The sequence below is a fragment of the Tachyglossus aculeatus genome, chromosome X4, assembly GCF_015852505.1.
Source record: "Tachyglossus aculeatus isolate mTacAcu1 chromosome X4, mTacAcu1.pri, whole genome shotgun sequence".
Lineage (NCBI taxonomy): Eukaryota > Metazoa > Chordata > Mammalia > Monotremata > Tachyglossidae > Tachyglossus > Tachyglossus aculeatus.
Window position 1 is genome coordinate 8,331,691 of NC_052098.1, and position 21,931 is coordinate 8,353,621.

The 21,931-nt window shown below is 44.6% G+C and overlaps 1 protein-coding gene across 1 annotated transcript in view; it reads right to left on the reverse strand.

Moving 5' to 3' along the window:
• Positions 1 to 21,931, reverse strand: part of PCSK5 (proprotein convertase subtilisin/kexin type 5) — a 414,129-nt gene that overhangs the window by 25,009 nt on the left and 367,189 nt on the right. The window contains exons 36-41 of the mRNA XM_038769509.1: positions 21,068 to 21,085; positions 20,869 to 20,924; positions 15,236 to 15,372; positions 14,365 to 14,565; positions 6,058 to 6,141; positions 2,431 to 2,626 (exon numbers count right to left, since the gene is read on the reverse strand). Of these exons, the coding sequence (XP_038625437.1) occupies positions 2,431 to 2,626; positions 6,058 to 6,141; positions 14,365 to 14,565; positions 15,236 to 15,372; positions 20,869 to 20,924; positions 21,068 to 21,085 (692 nt within the window). The remainder of the gene's footprint in view (positions 1 to 2,430; positions 2,627 to 6,057; positions 6,142 to 14,364; positions 14,566 to 15,235; positions 15,373 to 20,868; positions 20,925 to 21,067; positions 21,086 to 21,931) is intronic.

Genomic DNA, 21,931 nt, shown 5'->3' on the forward strand with positions numbered 1-21,931 from the left:
CTCCTAGTACTATCTCATTAGCTTAATAACAGCCCTTCAGTTGCTGACTCATTCAGTGGTTGACTATGACCCATGAAGCCTTTTCCGTTGTACTTGGGCCTGCATTTGTGGTGCACCTATCTCATCAAAGTGAACTTTGAACTTGCCCCTGTTAAATTTTATCCTACTTTTGAAGGGCCATTTTTCCCATTTGTTTAAGCCACTTGGAATTTTATTTAGTCACCTTACACATTTATTAAGAACTTTCTCCGTTCCTGCACCAATTAAGCAATCAATTGATCCATCATATTTATTGAGCACTTACTGTGTGCAGGAGTACTGAACTATGTTCTTGGGGGAGTACAGTACAAAAGAGTTGGAATAGACAATCTCTTACCACAAGACTAGAGGGGGAGACAGACATTAAAATAAATTATGGCTATGTAAGTGCTGTGGGGTAAATATCAAAGCGCATAAAAGGAACAGACCCAAGTGCATAGGCAACCCAGAAGGAAGAGCTAAGATGGTGAAGTGAGGACTTAGTTAAGGAAGGCCTCTTGGAGGAAATATGATTTTAGTAGGGTGGGGTGAGTTGTGGTCTGTCATATATGAAGGGGGAGGACATTCCAAGCAAGAGGAAAGACATGGGCAAGGGGTAGGTGGCATGAAAGACGAGCTCCAAGTGAGAAGGTTGGTGCTAGAAGAGGAAAGTGTGTGGGCTGGGTTGAAGATCAGGTAGGAGGGGGAGAGCGAATTGAGTGATGTAAAGTCAATTGAAAAGAGTTTCTATTTGAGATGGAGATGGATGGGCAACCACTGGAGGTTTTTGAGGAGAGAGGAGATATGGACTGAGCGTTTTTTTAGAATGATCTTGGGCAGCAGAGTGAAGAATGGGCTGGAGAGGGGAGGTCAGCGAGGAGGCAGATGTTGTGGTCAAGATGGGATATGCTAAGTGTCTGGATCAGCATGGTAGCAGTATGGATGGAGAGGAAGGGGCAGATTCTAGAGATGTTGAGAAGGTAGAACTGAAAGGTTCAGTGACAGACTGTTTATGTGGGTTCAATGAGAGAGATGAATTGATAACACCAAGGTTACAGGATTCTGAGGAAGGGAGAATGGTGGTGTTTTCTATGGTACTGGCAAAGTCTGGGGGAGGACAGGGTTTGGGTGGGAAGATGAGGAGTTCGGTTTTAGACATGTTAAGCTTGAGGTGGTGTTGGGACATCCATGTAGTCAATAAAGATACTGAACACAATTGGCCCCCTGTAGGCCACCTCTCAATAGGTCTTTCCAGGTTGACCCCAAGCCGTTGAAGACTACCCTTCGGGTATTTCTCATCTTGTTAGAAGTGGTTCAAGACCATAATTTGTCAATGAGGATGACATGAGGGGTAGCATCTAAAGCCTTACTCTCCCAAGAGCTTAGTATAGTGCTCTGTACATAATGAGCTCAATAAATACTGATTGCCTGATTGATTACTGAAGTCCAGTGGTTCTCCCTAGTTTATCTTTATGGTCTATTATTAACATAGAAAGACATGGACTCCCTCTAGCCTTGATGGTTGCCTCTAAGTACCATATATTCTTTTAGGTCATTGTAAATGGATTACTTGAAGACATTTTAATAGTATCTTCTCAGGTCTTGATGTTACTGGGTCAATCCATTCTGACAGAAAGGTGACAGGTTGCTGAAGCTCATGGAGTTCAAGAGAATCAGAGAGAGAAAACACAGTGACAGTCACAACATAGAGCAGGTTTGATTCCTGCAGCTGTAATCAATCAACCAAAGGCATTTACTGAGCACTTACTGTATGTAGAGAACTGCACTTTGGAAATTTTGATACAATAGAATTGGTAGACACAATCCTTTTCCATGATCCCTGCCCACAAGGGGCTTACAGACTAGAGAAGGTGGCAGATAATAATATAAATTACTGATAGGGGAAATGGGAGAGTATTAGGACATATATAAATATAAGAATTGTGGGGCTGGGGGTGAGGCGAGCATCAAAGTGCTTAAGGGGTACAGATCCAAGTGCATTGGCAATTCAGAAGGAAGAACTGGAGAAGCAGCATGGCCTAGTGGAAATAACATGGGCCTGGAAGCCAGAGTACCTGGCTTCTAATCCTGACTCCACCACTTGCCTGCTGTGTGACCTTGGGGAAGTCACTTAACTTCCCTGTGCCTCAGTTGCTTCACCTGTAAAATGGGGATTGAGACTATGAGTGCTACATGGGACAGGGACTGTGTCCAATCTGACTAGCTTGTATCTAGTCCAGTGCTTAGTACAGTGCCTGGCACATAGTAAGTGCTTAACAAATACCATTAGGAGAAAAAAAGCACAAATAAGGGTGAGGGTGGGAAGAGATCCACTGGAGAGGCATAGGGAGATCCCAGAAACTGGTGTTAGTTCCAGAAAACATGAAAAAGAAAGAGAAAGGAGCAACTTACTCAGGACAACTTGTGTAGCATCTTCCTTGGTGCAGGTAGAGTGGATGGTCCAGACGAGACAGGCACTGGAGGCAATGAGTAGCGCTCGTGCATGAGACACAGTCATCCATGCACCTCTCACATTTCCCACTCATCTCTGAGGGCCAGGTTCCTTGGGGACAGGAAGAGACGCAGACTTGGGAGTCAAGCAACTTTCCTAAAAACACACACCAAAGAAAATGGGTCAGAAAAATTTCAGCCAAAGCAATTTATAGTTCTACTTGACATAGTCTAGACTACCGCTCATAGACTGTAAACTCCTTGGAGTGGGTTCCTGCCTTTTCAACAGGGCTGAAAAGAGAGCTACACCCAGAGGGGACACTCAGTAAATGGCCACTGCTGGTGATGAGTGAGGAACAAATCCAATGGAAATCCAGCAGAAGGGTTCTCTACTTGCTATATATGAATTTCATCATTCATTCAATCGTATTTGTGTGCACAGCACTATACTAAGCGCTTAGTACATTTCATCGACAAATGACTTTGATAACCTCGATGGTCACTGATGTAATCTCTGTTCTGCCCTGCTCTATTAATTCACTCGGAGTAGAAGCTGGCCCCTAACCCTTCAACTCTGCCTCACCCATTAGTGGCATCCTCTAGAATGTCACTCATTCTCAGGTTACCAGTTCTCACTGTCTTGATACCCGCTCCCCCTGCCCCCCACCCCAAAAAGCCCACCTCCTGCCTCAAAGCTCTCTAAGAAGGCTTCTGGACTTGCTTGCTGGTCTGTTGGCAGAAGTAGTTTGACTCTGTGATGATGCCAAAGACAGATTTGCCTCTGTTATCTTTAGCATAGAAATGTATTGGAATTAAAACAACTTGTTCAGATATGTGAGAAATTCAGTGTTGCCCTAGTGTTCACTCAATAGCAGCAATTAAGATTGCAAAGCTGATAGCAACCATCGATATTAGCCTCAGCCCTTCATGGGGAAATGTTTCTACCAAGTGTTGGAAACTAACTTTAATTACACTCTCTCTCTCTCCCTACCTCCCTCCCTCTTCCTCTCCTTCCCCTTCCCCTACCTCCCCCAGCTGAATATGTCCTTATTTGTAAGAACACATTTCTTCCAGTTTAGTGTTCAGAGTTGAGGGCCTGCTGAGAGCTTTCATAAGAGCTACAGGTTCCTATATTATTTGGACACAAGGCAAAAATGCTCATAATCAGTCAATCAATTGTATTTATTGAGTGCTTACTGTGGTGTCAAAATCACCACAGCTGAGGGGAGATCCATGAAGAGTTATCAGATGGGAGAATCATCCATGTCTTACAACTCAGGAAATGGGAGCACTCTCAACAAAAATGACATTTTGGGAGGGGTCACTGGGGACAGAGAGAGATGACAGATGAGCAGAGAGGAAATGTGTCCAGGGCTGCCCTTATAGGGTGTGGGGGTGAGCAGGACTTGGCCAGGAGTGGGCCAATGTTCTTGGTCTTGTTCTAGGATAAAGGAGGAATGAGGCTAATGAGTTAAAGATCTGACTGAAAAGAAGTGTGTAACTTCTCATTCCTACCCCAACCCTCTCTCCTCACCCTGATCTGAGCCCTTGAGTTCCCGTGTTCTTGCACGGGCCAATTTATCCCTAAGTGTCCCCCTGTCATTTGGGTGGCATGGGATGAATCCCACAAAGGCCAGGACCTTTGAGCAATTCCCTCTACCTTAGGTTGAGCCCTGAATGTATGTGCATGTGTATTGAAACTATGGAATCTTTCAAATTTCTGGTGAAAGAGAGTTTTTCAAATCTCACTTTTTTGTGTCGGAGAAAGTGTGGGTGTGGGTGTTTGTTGAGAGATTGGATGGGAGTTGGAGACAGGGGTATTCCAAAGCTGGTGGCCATGGGCTAGATATGGGGAGAGGATGGCTAGACTCAGGCTGGCCGGGGACTTGTATTAAAGGTTTTATTCTGTGCTTCAGCTGAAACATTTTAGCAGGTGTCCCATCAATTAATTGCATTTATTGAGCACTTGAAGTGTGCATCATCATCATCAATGGTATTTATTGGGCACTTACTATATGTAGAACACTGTACTAAGTGGTTGGAAGAGTATGATGAAACAGAATTGGCAGACATGATTGCTACCCACAATGAGCTTAAAGTTAAGAGGGGGAGACAGACATTAAAATAAATTACAGATACGTACATAAGTGCTGTGGGGCTGAGGGTGGGGTGAATAAAGTGTACAAATCCAAGTGTAGGGGTGATGCAGAAGGTAGGGGGAGTAGGGGAAATGAGGGTTTAGTAGGGAAAGGCTTCTTGGAGGAGATGTGATTTTAATAAGGCTTTGAAGGCGGGGGGAGTGATCACCCATTAGAAATGAAGTGGGGTGAGAGTGCCAGGCCAGAAGCAGGACATTAGCCATTGGGTTGGCAGTGAAACAGGTGAGACTGAGGTACAGTGAGCAGGGTGATGTGAGAGGACAAAGTGTGCAGGCTGGGTTGTAGTATGTTGCCAACTTGTACTTCCCAAGCGCTTAGTATAGTGCTCTGCACACAGTAAGTGCTCAATAAATACGACTGACTGACTGAATGAATGAATAGTAGGAAATCAGCAAGGTAAAGTACGAGGAGGCAAAGTGATTGAGTGTTTTAAAGATGTTAGTAAGGAGTTTCTGTTCGATGTGGTGGTGGATGAGCATAGGGCCTGAACTTTTTTTAAAAAAAATGATCCTGGCAGCAGAGTGAAGTATGGACTGGAGTGGGGAGAGACAGGAGACAGGGAGATCAGCAAGGAGGCTGATGCAGTCATCAAGGTAGGATAGGATAAGGCTGGATTGGCATACTAGCAGTTTTGATCGAGAGGAAAGGGCAGATTTTAGTAATGCTGTGAAGGTAGAAACAACAGGATTTGGTGGCAGATTGAATGCGTGGGTTGAATGAAAGAGATGAGTTGAGGATAATGATAAAGTTCTGGTCCACAGTACTCAGGGAGTAAAGTCTAATTATTTGGGATGTTAAGGGGGTCTGAGGAAGATAGGACCAAGGGCCAGGGTAGAAGGAGATAGGGGAGGATAGCAGGAGACTATATCATCTTGTCACATGTCCAGGAAGACCTAAGCATGATTCTGGGTAGAGGACGTGGCTTAGAAAGGCAATGAGATTGTTCTAGGAAACCAAGACTGGGGAATTCTGTTGGGTCTTGTTATCCACCGCCAGGGTTCATTGTTGTAACATCTATATTCTCTAAAGAGGTATCCAGCAGGACTTTTGATTATTATTTTGATTCCCTATTCCTCTCAGAGGAAGTTAGATTGATGTTGCTAATTCCATTTCACGGAACATTGAGGCCCAGAGAGGGTAAGTCCACGGCTACACCATTAACCGGCAGAGTCATGACCGGGCTTTCCCAAGATGGGGAGTGTAATGCAGTGTATTAAGGGTGGCTCACTTGGATTTCAAGTATTCCATGAGTAATGTACAAGTCCAAGGAAAAGTTTGATTGGAACCAAAATGCAGAAGATGCTTGGTTTTTTATTTGGGTATTATTATTACAAATAGCCAAGTCTTAGAGTCTTGACCCACTCTCAACAGCAATGACCCAACAGCAATGACCCACTGCTGCCAAAGTCTTCCCAAAGAGCACACTAACCTTGTGGGCATGAGGTGCATGCCAAGGTAGATCCATTACAAGTTTTACAAGAAGAGTGACAAGGATAAATTTTTTTCAAGATGCCTGAGGTGGGGAGAGAAAAAAACAAATCAAATTCCTGTCATGGATGTAATTTTACTCACATTCTCTGTGTTTTATTGATTCAATTACCCCCCAACCCCCACCCCGCCTTCGTATTTACTTATTATGCTAACCCCTGGCCCAGGCTATGCTTAGCCCCTTGCAACTACGAACTAATTGATTCTGAGCATGAAACTGAACATTTCATACAGTGTAGGGGAAGGTCAATCAATCAATCAGTTGTATTTATTGAGTGCTCACTGTGTGCAGACTACTGTACTAAGCCCTTGAGAGAGTATAATATGACAGAGTTGGCAGACACATTCCCTGCCTACAACAAGCTCACAGTTTAGTGGGGGAGGTGGTCTTTGGACTTGACCTATTAGTCAATATCAGCAGGAATATCCTCTCTTTTTTGCTTGGGGAATAGAGTCATTGGACTGGAAGGATCTCTATCTAGTCCATAGGTACTTCTAGCAGAATATACTATGTCTCTTGGTTTCCCGTTTGGGTAACGCTAGGTCCACAAAGCCATATTCTAACCTTTGGAGAGCTGTAAAGATCATTTCCCCTGGTTCTCCTTGTTAATAATGACAATAATAATGTTAACGACAACAATAATAATGATAATAATAGCGGTATTTGTTAAGCACTGGAATAGATACTGGATAATCAGATCTGGCCTGGTACCAGTCACATGGGGCTCACAGTCTAAGGGCAAGGGAGAACAGGTATTGAATCCCCATTTTACAGATGAGCAAGCCAAGGCACAGAGAAGTTAAGTGATTTGGCCAAGGTCACTTACACAGCAGGCAAGGGGTGAACCTGGAATTGGGACCAAGGTCCTCAGGCTCCCGAAGTCCGTGCTCTTTCCACTGGGCAACGCCATTAATCAATCATGGGGTATTGTGGATCTTTAAATTTGATTCGAACCTCAATTTAATCCCTAAGATGGCTCAGACTGTGAGAGCCCTACGTGGGACAGGGACTGTGTCCCAATATGGTTGCATTGTATCTACCCTCAGTGCTTAGTACAATTCTTGGTGCATAGTGAGGATGTAACAAATGTCCCCCATCCTCGTCTGTCCATTTGTCTCCCACCCACCTCAACTCTTGCAAATGACTTCAAGTATAGCAGATCATAATTAGTGCATCGCTGACTTGAATGTTTTTTTATTTTCCCATCCTGCTGGGAGTTTTATTGGAACAGTGTTTTTTCCCTCCAAGAAGCCATCTTCAGATAGCTCTCTTTGACAGGCCCCAACACTCTCCTCCCCCTTCCCCCCCCTCACTTCCCCCCACCCCAGACTCCTCCCACCACTCCCCCATCAAACTCAATCTCTTGATAAAGGCGGCACTTTTTCTAAACCCCTTGGCTGATGCTCAAGCGCTTTCTCATCCGAGATTTAGGCCATAATAATAATAATGATGGCATTCATTAAGCGCTTACTATTTGCAAAGCACTGTTCTAAGCGCTGGGGAAGTTACAAGGTGATCAGGTTGTCCCACTGGGGGCTCACAGTCTTAATCCCCATTTTACAGATGAGGGAACTGAGGCACAGGGAAGTTAAGTGACTTGCCCAAAGTCACACAGATGACAAGTGGCGGAGCTGGGATTTGAACACCTGACCTCTGACTCCAAAGCCTGTGCTCTTTCCACTGAGCCACGCTGCTTCCCTGGTAAAGAATGAGCAAAATATATTCCTGAGCTCCAGATTCAGGGAAGAGGCAAGGTCTACAGAAGCAGCTGAGTGGGTGCCTGGTCTCTTGGCTCTCTTGGGGTTTTTACTTAGCTGGGAAGGGAGGAATTTGACACTGTGGAATGCGAGGCCAAATCAAAGCTGCTACTGGGGGCTGCTGCATTATCCTAATCCGGGGACCTGTTTAGACCTCAAATTAGGCCTACAGGGGAGAATTTCAGTTATTGAGTTTCCTTTCAGGTGATGCGTATTGGGAAATTAATGTCTCTCCTACGCCGCCAACTCTGCATCACGATTATGATCACTTGCCAAGAGGAGGGAGTGAGAGCCGGGAGAAAGGAGGAGAAAGAAAAATGAAGCTTCCGTTGCCAAGATAAAGCAAGAGGCTTTGCAGCTGTGAGCAGCTGGTCAAGCCAGATCACGGGAGAATATCCGTCCGGTTGCCTGTTGAACATTTTGAAGGAATTTTGTTTTGCATAACTAGGCCACAGTTGATTTCCTTTTTATTTGCTTATTTTTCTTTTTACGATGACATTCTTTAACTATCAAGAGGCCACTTTTCGGTTTATATCTCTGATGCGCCGGCAGCAAGTCTAAACGGTCATTTTCCTGGAGTCTTTGGTTAAAGTGTCTGCAATACCCCCTACCTTCACCAGAGGGGAGTCTGCTCAAGCATTTGAGCTTACTGCTGTCGGGTATGAGACGCTGAAGAATTAATGTGATTCAGTCAGACTAGCTAAGGCTTCTAGCCATCAACACTTCTGAGCACTGAATTGAATGGAAATGAAAGATTAGTGACTTCATTTTAAACAAGTGAAATTATAGGTGCTTTTGTGCTTTCTCCTTCTGACCTCAATCATAGATTCCCTGCTTTCGTACCTGATTTCCATAAATTTATAGGATTCCAGAGTCCAGTTTCCTGTCTCCAAGTAAGTACTTAAACCAACCAAGACAGATGCTTATTTATTCAATTCTTAAAGGTCTCCGGGGGTAGAGATTCCATATCCTCCCTTGGTAGTCCATTCCACCTCTACCATCAGGAAGTTCATCCATCCTAAATCTCTCCGGACGACATTTAAGTCCATTTCTTTTTATTCTGTTTCCTGGATAGGACTTTCTTTTATTGTAATTCCATCCTCTTGTCTGCTTCTTTCCTTGACACCTCTCAGCATTCTATTTCCCCTTTTCACCAGCTTCTAATGACCTCACTGCTCCCTCAGTGAAAGCCTGTCCTTTCCTCCCCACTGTCTCCTCTACTGCCGGCTCTTCCCCTTGGATAGGCTCACAGCAGGGACAAGTTCTAGGGTCAAGACCAGATTCTTGGCTGCTGCCTGGCAGCCATGTCACTATTTATCCGCCTGGAAAAGCAGCATGACCTAGTGGAGACAACACAGGGCTGAGAGACAGAACACCTGGGTTCTACTCCTGGCTCCACCACAGGCCTGCTGTGTGGCCTTGAGTATATCCCTGAATGTCACAGTGCCTCAGTTTCCTCATCTGTAAAATGGAGATTCAATACCTGGTCTCTCTATCTCCCCCTTATATTGTGAGCCCCATGTGAGGCAGGGACTGTGCCCAACTTGATTATCTTGTGTCTAACCCAACACTTAATACAGTGTCTGATGCATGGTAAGCGCTTAACAATTACCACAATTATAGTTATTACCAACTTCTTTGGGCCTGACTGATCCGGGAGTCTCTTCCTCCTGGAGTTGCTTTTCTGTACTTAAAACCATATGTGGAAGTAGGGGCTGGCTTGTAGATTGGATCAAGGATTCCTCAAGACTAATGGTAATAATAGTAATAGTTAAGCATTTGCTATATGTCAAGCTTTGTACTAAGCACTGGAATAGATGCAAAATAATCACATTCTACATCAAGCTCACAGTCTAAACTGGAGGGAGAACCTATTTTGCAGAAGAGGGAACTGAAGTACAGATAAGTTAAGTGACTTGCTCAAGGTCACACAGCAGGCAAGTGGAGGAGTTGGGATTAGAACCCAGATCCCCTGACCCCTAAGGCCATGTTTTCTCCATTAGGCCATGCCGCTTCACTGCTTCAGGCTAGGACCCGATGTCTTCGAACTGGATTAGGGGAAGAGATGAATCAGGGTGGAGAAGAGACAAGAATCAACTAGTAGCTGACCATCTTGATGGCACCGTGAAAGCTGCTCTTTGCTGCTGAAGTGGGTTGATGAGGACAGGTTGCCTGAGAAAGCTGACCTGGTAAATCAGGCAGCAATCCCACCTTTCTGTCCTGGAGCATACTCTACGGTGTCACAACTCTGAAAAATCTAGTGAATCTCCTTCATCCAAGTGACTAAGTTAGGAAATGATATATCTTTGCAAGTGGCTCCAGGGAATTAAAGTTGTGTTTCTTTTTTGTGAGGAACCCCTTTAAGGGTAAGCCACCCATCCTTGCCCTCTTGACTTAGGAGAACATCCGGAAGTTCGATGAGAGCCAGCTGTGTGCTTGGTTTTCAGCAATGGCAGAAGTGGGTGGGAGAAATGCACAAGATCGAGTTCTGGAACCTCCCAATCCCACCAGTATGTAAATCTTTTAATGGGATGTAAATGGTTTCCCAGAAATTCATCCAGAGATGTCCATTCCTTGACAGCATCAGTTTTAGGAAGATCAGTTTTAGCTTTAGAATCAGTTTTTAGAAACCTAGGAGAAAGGGCATGGTTCTAATCCAGGTTCTATTGATTGCTTGCTGTGTGACCCTGGACAAGTCACTTCACTTCTCTGTGTCTCAGTTTCCTCATCTGTAAAATGGGGATTAAAAACCTGTTCTCCCTCCTACTTAGACTGCGAGCCCTATAAGGGACAGGGACTGTGCCCAACCTGATTAACTTCTATCTACCCCAGTGCTTAGAACAGTGCTTGACTCATAGTAAGCACTTTACAAATTATTCTTCCGTGCCAGCAGCCAAGGCAACAGCTGTTGACTTGAGCCAAATTGGAATTATTAGTAAGGCCCAAGGTGGCAGCATCCATATCTGTCCATGGCAGATAAAAATGGTATTACGTTTGAACTCGTACTGCTTAGAAGCTGAGAATGAAGCAGCATGGCCTAGTGAAAAGTTCCTGGTTTTGAGAGTCAGAGGGCCTGGGTTCTAATCCCAGCTCCACTGCTTGCCTGCTGTGTGACCTCGGGCAAGTCGCTTCACTTCTCTGGGTCTCAGTTTCTTCATCCATAAAATGGGGATTCAATACCTGTTCATTCATTCATTCATTCAATCGTATTTATTGAGCGCTTACTGTGTGCAGAGCACTGTACTAAGTGCTTGGGAAGTACAAGTTGGCAACATATAGAGACAGTCCCTACCCAACAGTGGGCTCACAGTCTAGAAGGGGGAGACAGAGAACAAAACATATTAACAAAATAAAATAAATAGAATAAATATGTACAAGTAAAATGAATAAATAAATAGAGTAATAAATATGTACAAATATATACATATATACAGGTGCTGTGGGGAAGGGAAGAAGGTAAGGCAGGGGGATGGAGAGGAGGAAGAGGGGGAGAGGAAGGAGGGGGCTCAGTCTGGGAAGGCCTCATGGAGGAGGTGAGCTCTCAGTAGGGCCTTGAAGGGAGGAAGAGAGCTAGCTTGGCGGATGTGGGGAGGGAGGGCATTCCAGGCCAGGGGGATGACGTGGGCCGGGGGTCGACGGCGGGACAGGCGAGAACGAGGCACGGTGAGGAGGTTAGTGGCAGAGAAGTGGAGGGAGCGGACTGGGCTGTAGAAGGAGAGAAGGGAGGTGAGGTAGGAGGGGGCGAGGTGATGGAGAGCCTTGAAGCCGAGGGTGAGGAGTTTCTGCCTGATGCGTAGGTTGATTGGTAGCCACTGGAGAGTTTTGAGGAGGGGAGTAACATGCCCAGAGTGTTTCTGGACAAAGACAATCTGGGCAGCGGCGTGAAGTATGGATTGAAGTGGGGAGAGACAGGAGGATGGGAGATCAGAGAGGAGGCTGATACAGTACCTGTACTGAACAGATACCTGTTCTCCCTCCTACTTAGATTGGGAGCCCCATGTGAGACAGGGACAGTGTTCAATCTGATTAACTTGTATCTGCCCTAGAGCTTAGTATGGTGCTTGGCACATAGTAAGCACTTAACAAATAGTCTTGTTCATGATATAATAATGATAATAATAATAATAATAACAGTACTTAAGTGCTTACTATGTGCCAAGCACTGATCTAAACTCTGAGCTAGATACAAGTTAATCAGGTTGGACACAGTCTGAGATGTATGGCTCAGAACTGATGAGCCCTCCCAATCTACCTATGAAGTAGGACAGGGGAAAGTATCATCCCATCTTGCATGTGAAGGAAACAAACCCTCCTAGCATTTCTGAAATTGACCACCCAATAAGGAGTGGAACATGAAAAAATAAACTGACATTGCCGAGATTATGAGTGTCCGAGATGTTTTGCAATTTTTTTTCAAGGAAACCCACCTTTAATAACAGGGTTAAATTCATTTTATGAGGCATATGCATGGCTAGAGACATGAGCTGGTTATTTCTGCTGTGGAGCAGCATTAGAGGAGCTGGATGACTTCTTTCCGTGACTTGCTTTCTTAATTTTCCACTCCTGAACCTTCCTAGAAGCACGTCCCTTTGTGCCACGTCAGCATCTATGCCCTCCTCTCCAAACGATATAACATTTTCTTTTGTCACTTCGGATCCATTTCTGGTGACACTGAGCATGCAGGAATAACACAAATCGGTTTCCTGTAATCCCAAAGGGGGCAACAGATCGTCTGTCATTTTTCTCTGTTATTGTGCCACAGCTTCATCTCTGTTTTCAAGAAGAAAACAGTGGAAAGATGGATGCAATTGCCATAATGCTTCCAGAACTTTAATGGAAGCTGACTTTAATGTATTTTCCATTCTGTATCACAGTATCCGAAGTGGGCTGTAGAAGCTCAGCTATGGTCTTACCTTGTTCAGTAAGTTAATAAACACTTTCAACTTTTTTTTTTATAACGGTCTGCATGTCTTGTTTCAGAGCTTGTCGGAATGGAAAAAGACCTGCCAGTTCACTGACTCTACCTCCTTTCCAGGTTATGAGGAACAACACCAGCTGCTTCAGATGATCCTTATTAAAGCCTGTAACCAAAATGGCCAAGCTTCTTGTTCATGCTTCCCTTCCAAAACCTAGGTTTTGTTGGGAGAAAATGGAGAGCATTGGGTGTGGTATTTCAGTGACCAGGAACAAACGAGACCTGATTTCAGCTTACAAAATGCGTAGTCCAGTTGAAAAGATGTGTAATCATTTGGTGAATCAAGCCCTCTCCGTCTCTTGGCTCTTAGCACCATTTCATCATCTGGTACGCCAGATAAAATACAGATGTTTTGAGCTAGAAATACAGCCCCGGACCATTTTTTTCCCTTGGCTTGCAATTCCTTTAAAATGCCTGAATGTCAGACAAACTCGTTTTCAGGCCCAACTACAATTCACTAAAGATATCACAGTTTGGAATTGAACAATGGGCTCCCTACTTTTCCCTCCCAGAGAGGACCTGGGTTAGAGAACATGGTTCTCTGCACCCTGGGTTCTGCACAGCCTTTGGTCCTACAAGATGGCCAAGAATGACCATTTGTCCATCCACATGGGTAGGGATAGCAGGAGTGGAGGCTAAACCCGAAAACCTTTCCCTTCTGAATCCAAGTCAAAATCTGAATTGTGACCCAGATTTATCACTTTCTCAGGCTGCAGACTTTTCCTGAGCTGCTGCTGTTCTTGCACCCAAACAGTCCTTTGAACGGATCATCGTCTAGAAATCAAACTGAGCCCATTTCTCTATTTCGCAAGCTTCTCGGAGCAGAATGGGAATCAGCTTTTTCCCAGCAGGAATGGTCACTGTTTTTGATCATCTGAGCCACTGGGTTCACTGCAAGTTTGTAGTTATCCTGCCTGCAGCCAGGTTCTCAGATACAGGCTAGCAGGGAGGTAGGATCCATTAATGGCAAGTTAAATAAAAATATCCAACCCTTCCTTGCCTCTCCCTCATCAGAGCCAGCATTTTCCTATCCCCGCTGTGGTGGAAGGCTGATTTTTCATAGGGAACTTGTATGAACTGTTTCAAAATTCAAATTACAGGAGTGGAGGGGGTGCTTTGTAGCTGCCACAGTAGCCTGAGAGCAGAGCTCAGTCAGAGCCTGTTTGGAAACAGGAGACTTTGCTCATTGTGGGCAGAGAACGTGTATGCTATATCGCAGTGTTCTACTCTCCCAAGTGCTTAGTACAGTGCCCTGTACAAAGTAAGTGCTCAATAAATACGATTGATTGATTGACGGATTAAATCCACATAGTCACTTGTTCATGTCAGAGCCCAAAGGGGGCTTCCTTTCAGCCTTTCGCTACTTGCTCAGCAGTTGCTGTAACTGTTCAGACTTGAGGACAGGAAGAGTTTCAAAGACAGGACGGGGGGAAGGGTAGGGGTGGTTAAGCCTCTTCATCTCACATCTTGAAAGAGACTCGGTAGGCAAAATGAATCAAAGGCAAAGCCACCTACCGCTCAAGATCGTGTTTCCCTTTGGGACCTTCGATGGATTCAAACACTTCCCATCCACGAGCTGCATAACCCCCTTGCAGCTACTGCATTCATCATTCCGGTGTCCCTTGCAGGTCTTGCAGGTGTGGTGGCAGGGTTCACACTCTTGGTTTTCAGGATCGCTAAAGGAACCTGGGGTGCATTCGCTGACACAGCTGTTCCCTAGGAACACAGAGCAAAGCCACGAAGGACTCAGGTCATGGTATCGAGAATGGCTCCCAGCAGTGTCCAGCCACCGAACCATCCCACCAAAGTTGCAGAAATGTTTTTGAAAGCCACGTTTAGTCTTCGGGCAAGTGGCAAGCTCAGGTGAAACAAAGCCTCCTCTATAGGGGCTATTTTTGAAGAACATGCCGTACTTGACAGGCGGGGGAAATAAGGTCAAGCCTTTTAGACCACTGGGAATAGCTGCACTGGGATTTAGCCAAGTAATTCCCATTAAAGCCAATGGAGTGTGGCAGACATGAGTCATGGAATGTCACTGAAAATTGACATTGCCCTTTGAGAAATTCCATAGAGAAGATTTCTGGATTCCAAATAATCCCCGGCCTTTTTTCCCAAAAGCCCCTCCCTCCCTCCCGTCCACTATTCCTACCTTGCCAAAGCCATTTAGTTACTCCAAATGAAATGCATCCATTGTCTTGGGCAATGAAATCAGCAAGAAGTGCTGGCAGAAACATATGTGCATTTGAAAAACAAATAGAAACTGTTCCTTGGGGCAAAGGGTATCAAACAGTTTAGGGCTTTGGAAAATAAGTGCTTCCTAGTGCCCTGAACTCAGGTATTCCGGTTTGTCTCTGAAAAGTCTGACCTAATTCCAAGTTCTTCTTACCAAAGAGATAAAAGCCAATTTCACATTCATAGCACTCATTTTTATTGCAGTTGCGGCAATTCTGTCCACATGCTTGACAACTGAAGTCTTCACTGTAGGTCTTCTCAGGGCAGGTTTTATAGCAATGGTTTTCAAACCTGGTGAAAAAGCATCCTCCATATTTGAGTCTTGCAACCCATTCGAGACATGCATTTCACTTTTTTCTCAAATTTCCAAAAAGACTACTCCATGCATTGCAAGTCAAGCCACTTCCACTCTCCACGTTCTGCACACTGAACTTGATTCACACCTTTGCCTCTCTCTCCAAACCTTTCTGCAACTCATTAAAATTCTCCCCCAGGGCAGAAATCAATTTTGATTGACCACAGATAGCCCATTGAAGGAAAAATGATAAACATCTTTAACAGCAGTCTCAGACAATAATAATAATAATAATAGTAATAACGTGCTAAGTGCTTACTATATGCTAAAATCTATTCTGAGCATTGGGGTAGATGCAAGATAATCAGGTCAGACACAGTCTCTGTCCCACATGGGGCACATAGTCTAAATAGGAGAGAGAATGGGTACTGAATCCCAGTTTTACAGCTTAGGGAACTGAGGTCCTGAAAAATTAAGTGTCTTGCCTAAGGTGATAGCAGGTAAGGTCAAGGCAGAAGGAGCTGGGATTAGAACCCAGGTCCTCTGACTCCCAGGCCTCTGACTCTTTCCGTTAGGGAACGCTGCTTCCCAAATTGTTGATAAGACCATTACAAGTGGCCAGTGGTGTAATAGGGCCCCGGCCCACGTCATCCCCCGGCCTGGAATGCCCTCCCTCTGCCCATCCGCCAAGCTAGCTCTCTTCCTCCCTTCAAGGCCCTACTGAGAGCTCACCTCCTCCAGGAGGCCTTCCCAGACTGAGCCCCCTCCTTCTTCTCCCCCTCATCCCCCTCTCCATCCCCCCATCTTATCTCCTTCCCTTCCCCACAGCACCTGTATATATGTATATATGTTTGTACATATTTATTACTCTATTTACTTATTTATTTTACTTGTACTTATCTATTGTATTTATTTTATTTTGTTAATATGTTTGGTTTTGTTCTCTGTCTCCCCCTTCTAGACTGTGAGCTCACTGTTGGGTAGGGACTGTCTCTATATGTTGCCAACTTGTACTTCCCAAGTGCTTAGTACAGTGCTCTGCACACAGTAAGTGCTCAATAAATACGATTGATTGATTGATTGATAGGGCTGAAGCACAAGTCATTTCATTCATTCAATTGTATTTATTGAGTGCTTACTCTGTGCAGAGAACTGTACTAAGTGCTTAAAAATTGGCTTCTTGTATATGCCAGATGTAATTTTTGAAAACTGTCTACCCTCATTTTTTTGGCAAGGAAACTTGCACTTCATTAGTGCATCTTTTATGTAGGATTGAGATGGTAACAAGCAACCAAATCCATCGGCAAGAAAATCGAGAACATTATACGAGCTCATAATGATGGTATTTGTTAAGCGCTCACTATGTGCCAAGCACTGTTCTAAGTGCTGGGGTAGATACAAGGTAAGCAGGTTGTCCCATGTGGGGCTCACAGTCTTCATCCCCATTTTACAGATGAGGTAAACTGAGGCACAGAGAAGTTAAGTGACATGCCCAAAGTCACAGCTGATAAGTGGCGGAGCCAGGATTAGAACCCACGATCTCTGACTCTCAAGCCTGTGCTCTTTCCACTAAGCTATACTGCTTTATGTGATCACCACTTCCCCAAATCTCAATTTACACAAGGTTGCATCAGTCAAGTATAGGATTTGCTCATAATGGACACTGTCATGGGTACTGGTGGGCTGGGGAAGTGGGGCATGGTGCACTGTGCCTCATGCTCACTGTCCCGCCGTCGACCCCTGGCCCACGTTCTACCTCTGGCCTGGAATGCCCTCCCTTCACACATCCTCCAAACTAGCTCTCTTCCCCCCTTCAGAGACCTACTGAGAGCTCACCTCCTCCAGGAGGCCTTCCCAGACTGAGCCCCCCATCCTCTGCTCCTCCTTCCCTCCCCATTGCCCCCACTCCCTCCCTCTGCCCTACCCCCTTCCCCTCCCAAAAGCACTTGTGTTTATTTGTACATATTTATTATTCTATTTATTTTATTAATGATGTGTCTATATCTATACTTCTATTTATTTTGATGGTATTGACACCTGTCTACTTGTTCTGTTTTGCTGTCTGTCTCCCCCTTCTAGACCGTGAGCCCATTGTTGGGAAGGGACTATTTCTATCTGTTGTCGAATTGCACTTTCCAAGGGCTTAGTACAGTGCTCTGTACACAGTAAGCACTCAATAAATACGATTGAATGGATGAATGAATGAATGGTGGAGAGTGACAGAAGGAGAAAGGAGGGAAATAAAGCAGAGCAAGAGAGAAACAAAAACCGTGAATTAAAGTCAGACACCCCAAGCTAGAGACGGGAAAACAGCACAGAAATAGACCTTCAGATCCCCTTCCCCTTCTGCCAAGTTCAAAGCCAGAATGGATCTGAAAAAAATTCCACAGGGGGGTCTTTGGGTTCCCCTCATGAAAGCTTGATAATGAGTAGAGGAGTGAGAAGAAGGGAGTATGGAGTGAGAAAGGGAGATGTTTGAGGAGTTGAAGCTCCTTCACTTCCAGCTGCTGCTCACATGCAGCTCTAGCTCCATGGGTGTTGACAGCTCTGGTCTTCATCCCATTTTCCTTGGCCGCCAGCGTGGCCCAGATCGATCCATGTGGGCACCAGCACCCAGCATTTTCCCGGTATCTTGGAGATGAAACAATCAATCGATGGTATTTATCGAGCACTTAATGTATGCCAAGCAAGGCACTAAGCGCTTGGCAGAGTTTAATACATGATAGAGGTGGAAGACATGATCCTAGCCCACAAGGTTTACGGTGGCTCAGGTTTTATGTCATCTAGAGGTAGGACATCTCCACAGTGCATTTAAGAGGCCGAAGTTGTAGGAAATGTTTTGGGATTCTTTAGCAGGAAGAGGGCTTTATAAATGCCAGTGATCAGCATGCTGAACAATGAACTTCTGTTCACCAATTGGCAGCTGGTATACCTTATAATTAATTATCAAATGCATCCTTTTTTTTCTAATGGAAAAACGATTTCAATCAGGAACCAAAGGATGCATAGATGAGATGGGGAATTCAATGAAGAGCACAAAGACCAACTGTAAGGAAAGGGAATCAGAAGTAATTATCATGAAAGCAGTAGACCATTACCCAAGTGGCATACCACAAAAAACAACCATTATAACAAACAGAAGAACAAAAGAACTGGGGAACAGCTGAACTGATTCTTTGAGCCAGCTGTAATGCCATAAAGGTACTTGATCCACTCTCAACTCTCCATTATTCAGGGGGCGATCAGGCATTTTGTGGATTATCCAGGTCCTTTGCTTCCCTCCCCATTCCCTACTCATTAGTAAGTTCACCAGAGGGAAGGCCTGGGACCTCAAAAGAGGAGAAATACAGCCACTTCATTTTTGTTGCTGGTCAACAAATCTCATAAAAATTGGTAGGGAAGTTTGGTAGGGAGCAGTAGGCTAAAATGAGAGTTTTGGATTATCTGTGGAGCTCATTCATGTATTTGATGACTTGCCCCAAGTACCTTGCATGAGAGATAATTTATTGTATACTAAGATTAATTGACTAGGTGACCATATTGTAAGGAGACCAAAGGGGAAATGGGAACAAGGCCTCCAGGGGCAAGACCTGAAAGGTAGGAATGGAAGAGAGAAAGATAAACAGAGACAGAGATAGAGACCAAAAATGAGACCAAAAGAGAAGGGGGTAACTGAGAGGAGAAGAGAGAACAAAAGGGGAGGATGTGGATTGTGGGAGAGGATCATGTCTACCGACTCTATTGTACTGTACTTTCCCAAACACTCAGTACAGTGCTGACACAGTAAGCGCTCACTAAATGTGATTGGTTGATAGAAAACAGAAAGAGGTGGCAGAGAGTGGAAACGGGCTACAGACACATACGCACGAGCATGTACACAGGGACACATACGCCCACATATAACACACACAGATAGTTCTCACACATCTGCCGTTTCCTTGGTTTCCTTTAGGCCAGCACCACTTGGGCCTAAAGCCGAATCCACTGCCTCTCTTGCAAGGAAGTAGGGGGGAAGACTGCACCAATCAATTATTTATAATTATTGAGTGCTTACTGTGTGCAGAGCACTGTACTGAGGGCTTGGGAGAGTACAATATAACAGAGTTGGTAGAAGACACATTTCCTGTCCTCAATGAGCTTACTGTCTAGAGGGGGATAGAGCGGCTTCCCCTCTGCTGCTGTTGCCAGTACTGCTGCTCTGGGCTGCTGGTGGCTAGTTGCTGCAGGGGGCCAAGGCTACCTATTGCAACCACAGCTGTAGCCACCTCCCCAGAGGAAAGTGGGACAACAATGGGGCCTCCAGGCCAACAATTCATTTGACAGGACAGCAAAGTATGTGACTGTCCCACCTAAATAAAAGTCTCTGGCCACTTTAATTATAGCTTACAATAATAATACTACTAATAATTGTGGTATTTGTTAACAATAATGATGGTATTTGTTAAGCGCTTACTATATGCCAAGCACTGTTCTAAGCACTGGGGTAGATACAGGGCAATCAAGTTGTCCCACATGGGGCTCACACTTTTAATCCCCATTTTACAGATGAGGTAACTGAGGCACAGAGAAGTTAAATGACTTGCCCAAAGTCACCCAGCAGACAAGTGGCAGAGGCGGGATTAGAACCAATGTCCTCTGACTCCCAAACCCATGCTTTTTCCACTGAGTCCCATGTGCCAAGCACTGTACTAAGTGCTGGGGTGGATACAAGCAAATTGGGTTGATCACAGTCCCTGTCCCACATGGGACTCACAGTCCTAATTCCCATTTTACAGATGAAGTAACTGAGGCCCAGAGAAGTTAAACGACTCGCTCAAGGTCACACAGCAGAAAAGTGGCAGAGCTGGGATTAGAACCAAGGTCCTACTGACACCCAGGCTCATGCTCTATCCATTAGGCCTCGCAGCTTCAAGGCGCGGCTTTTTTCAAACAAACGTTTCACAGGGAATAAGAGACAAGGAGTCAAAAGAGAAGACAGTGCCAAATGCTGCAAACATCAGGCATGACAACACAACTAGTGACAGGGTCGCCAGGACTATGGGTTCCACCTAGATCTATGCAGCCACACATACACTCACTGTGAATTTCACCAATTTCACCAAACATGAAGTACAACTCTATATTCAAAAGGAGGATCTGACTTCAGGCAAGAAAAAGGTCTTAGTGCAGGCATTTAGAAGCAGCTTGTCTAGGGGGCTGGCATATTAGAGTCTGTCCTTAAACAGTGAATCTTGGTAACCCATGACAAAGATTCCTAGACACCAGTGTTAAGCTGGATGACTTCCAGAATCAAGAAAGAAGAGGCCTCCTTCCGAGGCAAGGAAACAGCTGGGCTATTATTTCTAAATCCAAGAATTGCTCATTAATGGCCTGATAGCACAGAGTAGCTGCAGGCTGCTAGGTCTGTTTGCTTTTATCATCAGATATGGGATTATGTCAGCAATGCTTATATTGCAGAAAAGTTAGTGACACAACAAGAGAGCTGAACTTACAAGTAGAACCCCGTATTGCATGATTTGCAGGTTTCTGGATCCCCTGGAATGACAAAGAAATACAATTAGTTTTCTATCTTGAAAAAAATTAGGAGAGTGCTACGTCTTATTGTCTTGCTTAAAATGAAAGCACTTCTAGAACCCTGGTACAGGGTATCTTGAAAAGACTGCATTTTCAGAATTTAGAAACATAGACTACCTGGGTTATATCTGAAAACTATAAACAAGAATTATCATAAATCCTAGGAATCAAATTGGGGAAAAAAAACTGACAGAGAAGATCAGAGCAAGGCTACTGGAGTTGTAAACTACTCACAAACCTGACAGGAATTGTGGGGATTTACAGTTATAGCATTTGGGCTATCTGGTACCAAACCTTTGACAAGGAATACATCTTCCTGATGGTAAGTGGAGTGCTCCCCATGTCAACATCATCAACACCACCAACTGTATGCAGAGCACAACATTAGGTGCTTGGGGAACATACACTAGAAGAAAAAGGCATGGTCCTTGTTCTCCAGGTGTTTACAATGTGATGGGGGAGACAAGCACACATAAATGGCCAAACATACAAGGTGTGAAAGTGTTAAGGGTGTACAGTCAAAGATAAGAAACAAAACAGAAAATTTAATACACACAGAAGTACTCACATTCACGCTAAGGTGGCTACTGGAATGTAGCATTGTCAGAAAATGACTCGGAGAAAGGGGCTTTTAAACCGGGCTTTGAAGTTGAGGAGGAATGTCTTTTGGAGGATTTGAAGGGGATGGGAGTTCAATGCAGGGGAAAGGTGTGAGCAATGGGCTGGAGGCTGGAGAATAGTGAGGGAGGTACCATTAGAAGAATAGTTTGGGAGGAGCGACAAATGTGAGCTGGGGTGTAGCGAGAAAAGTTCGGATTGGAGGTTTTTGAGTATGGGAGTGATGTTCTGAATGACATCTTTAAACTATGATGTGCATGACTAGCTATCTAGCTAGAAATTATTCCTTATAAATCCCACATGTTGAAAATTAAGCTAATTTTGAGGGGTTCTTTTTCTGTTAACAACAGAGATGGATTATAA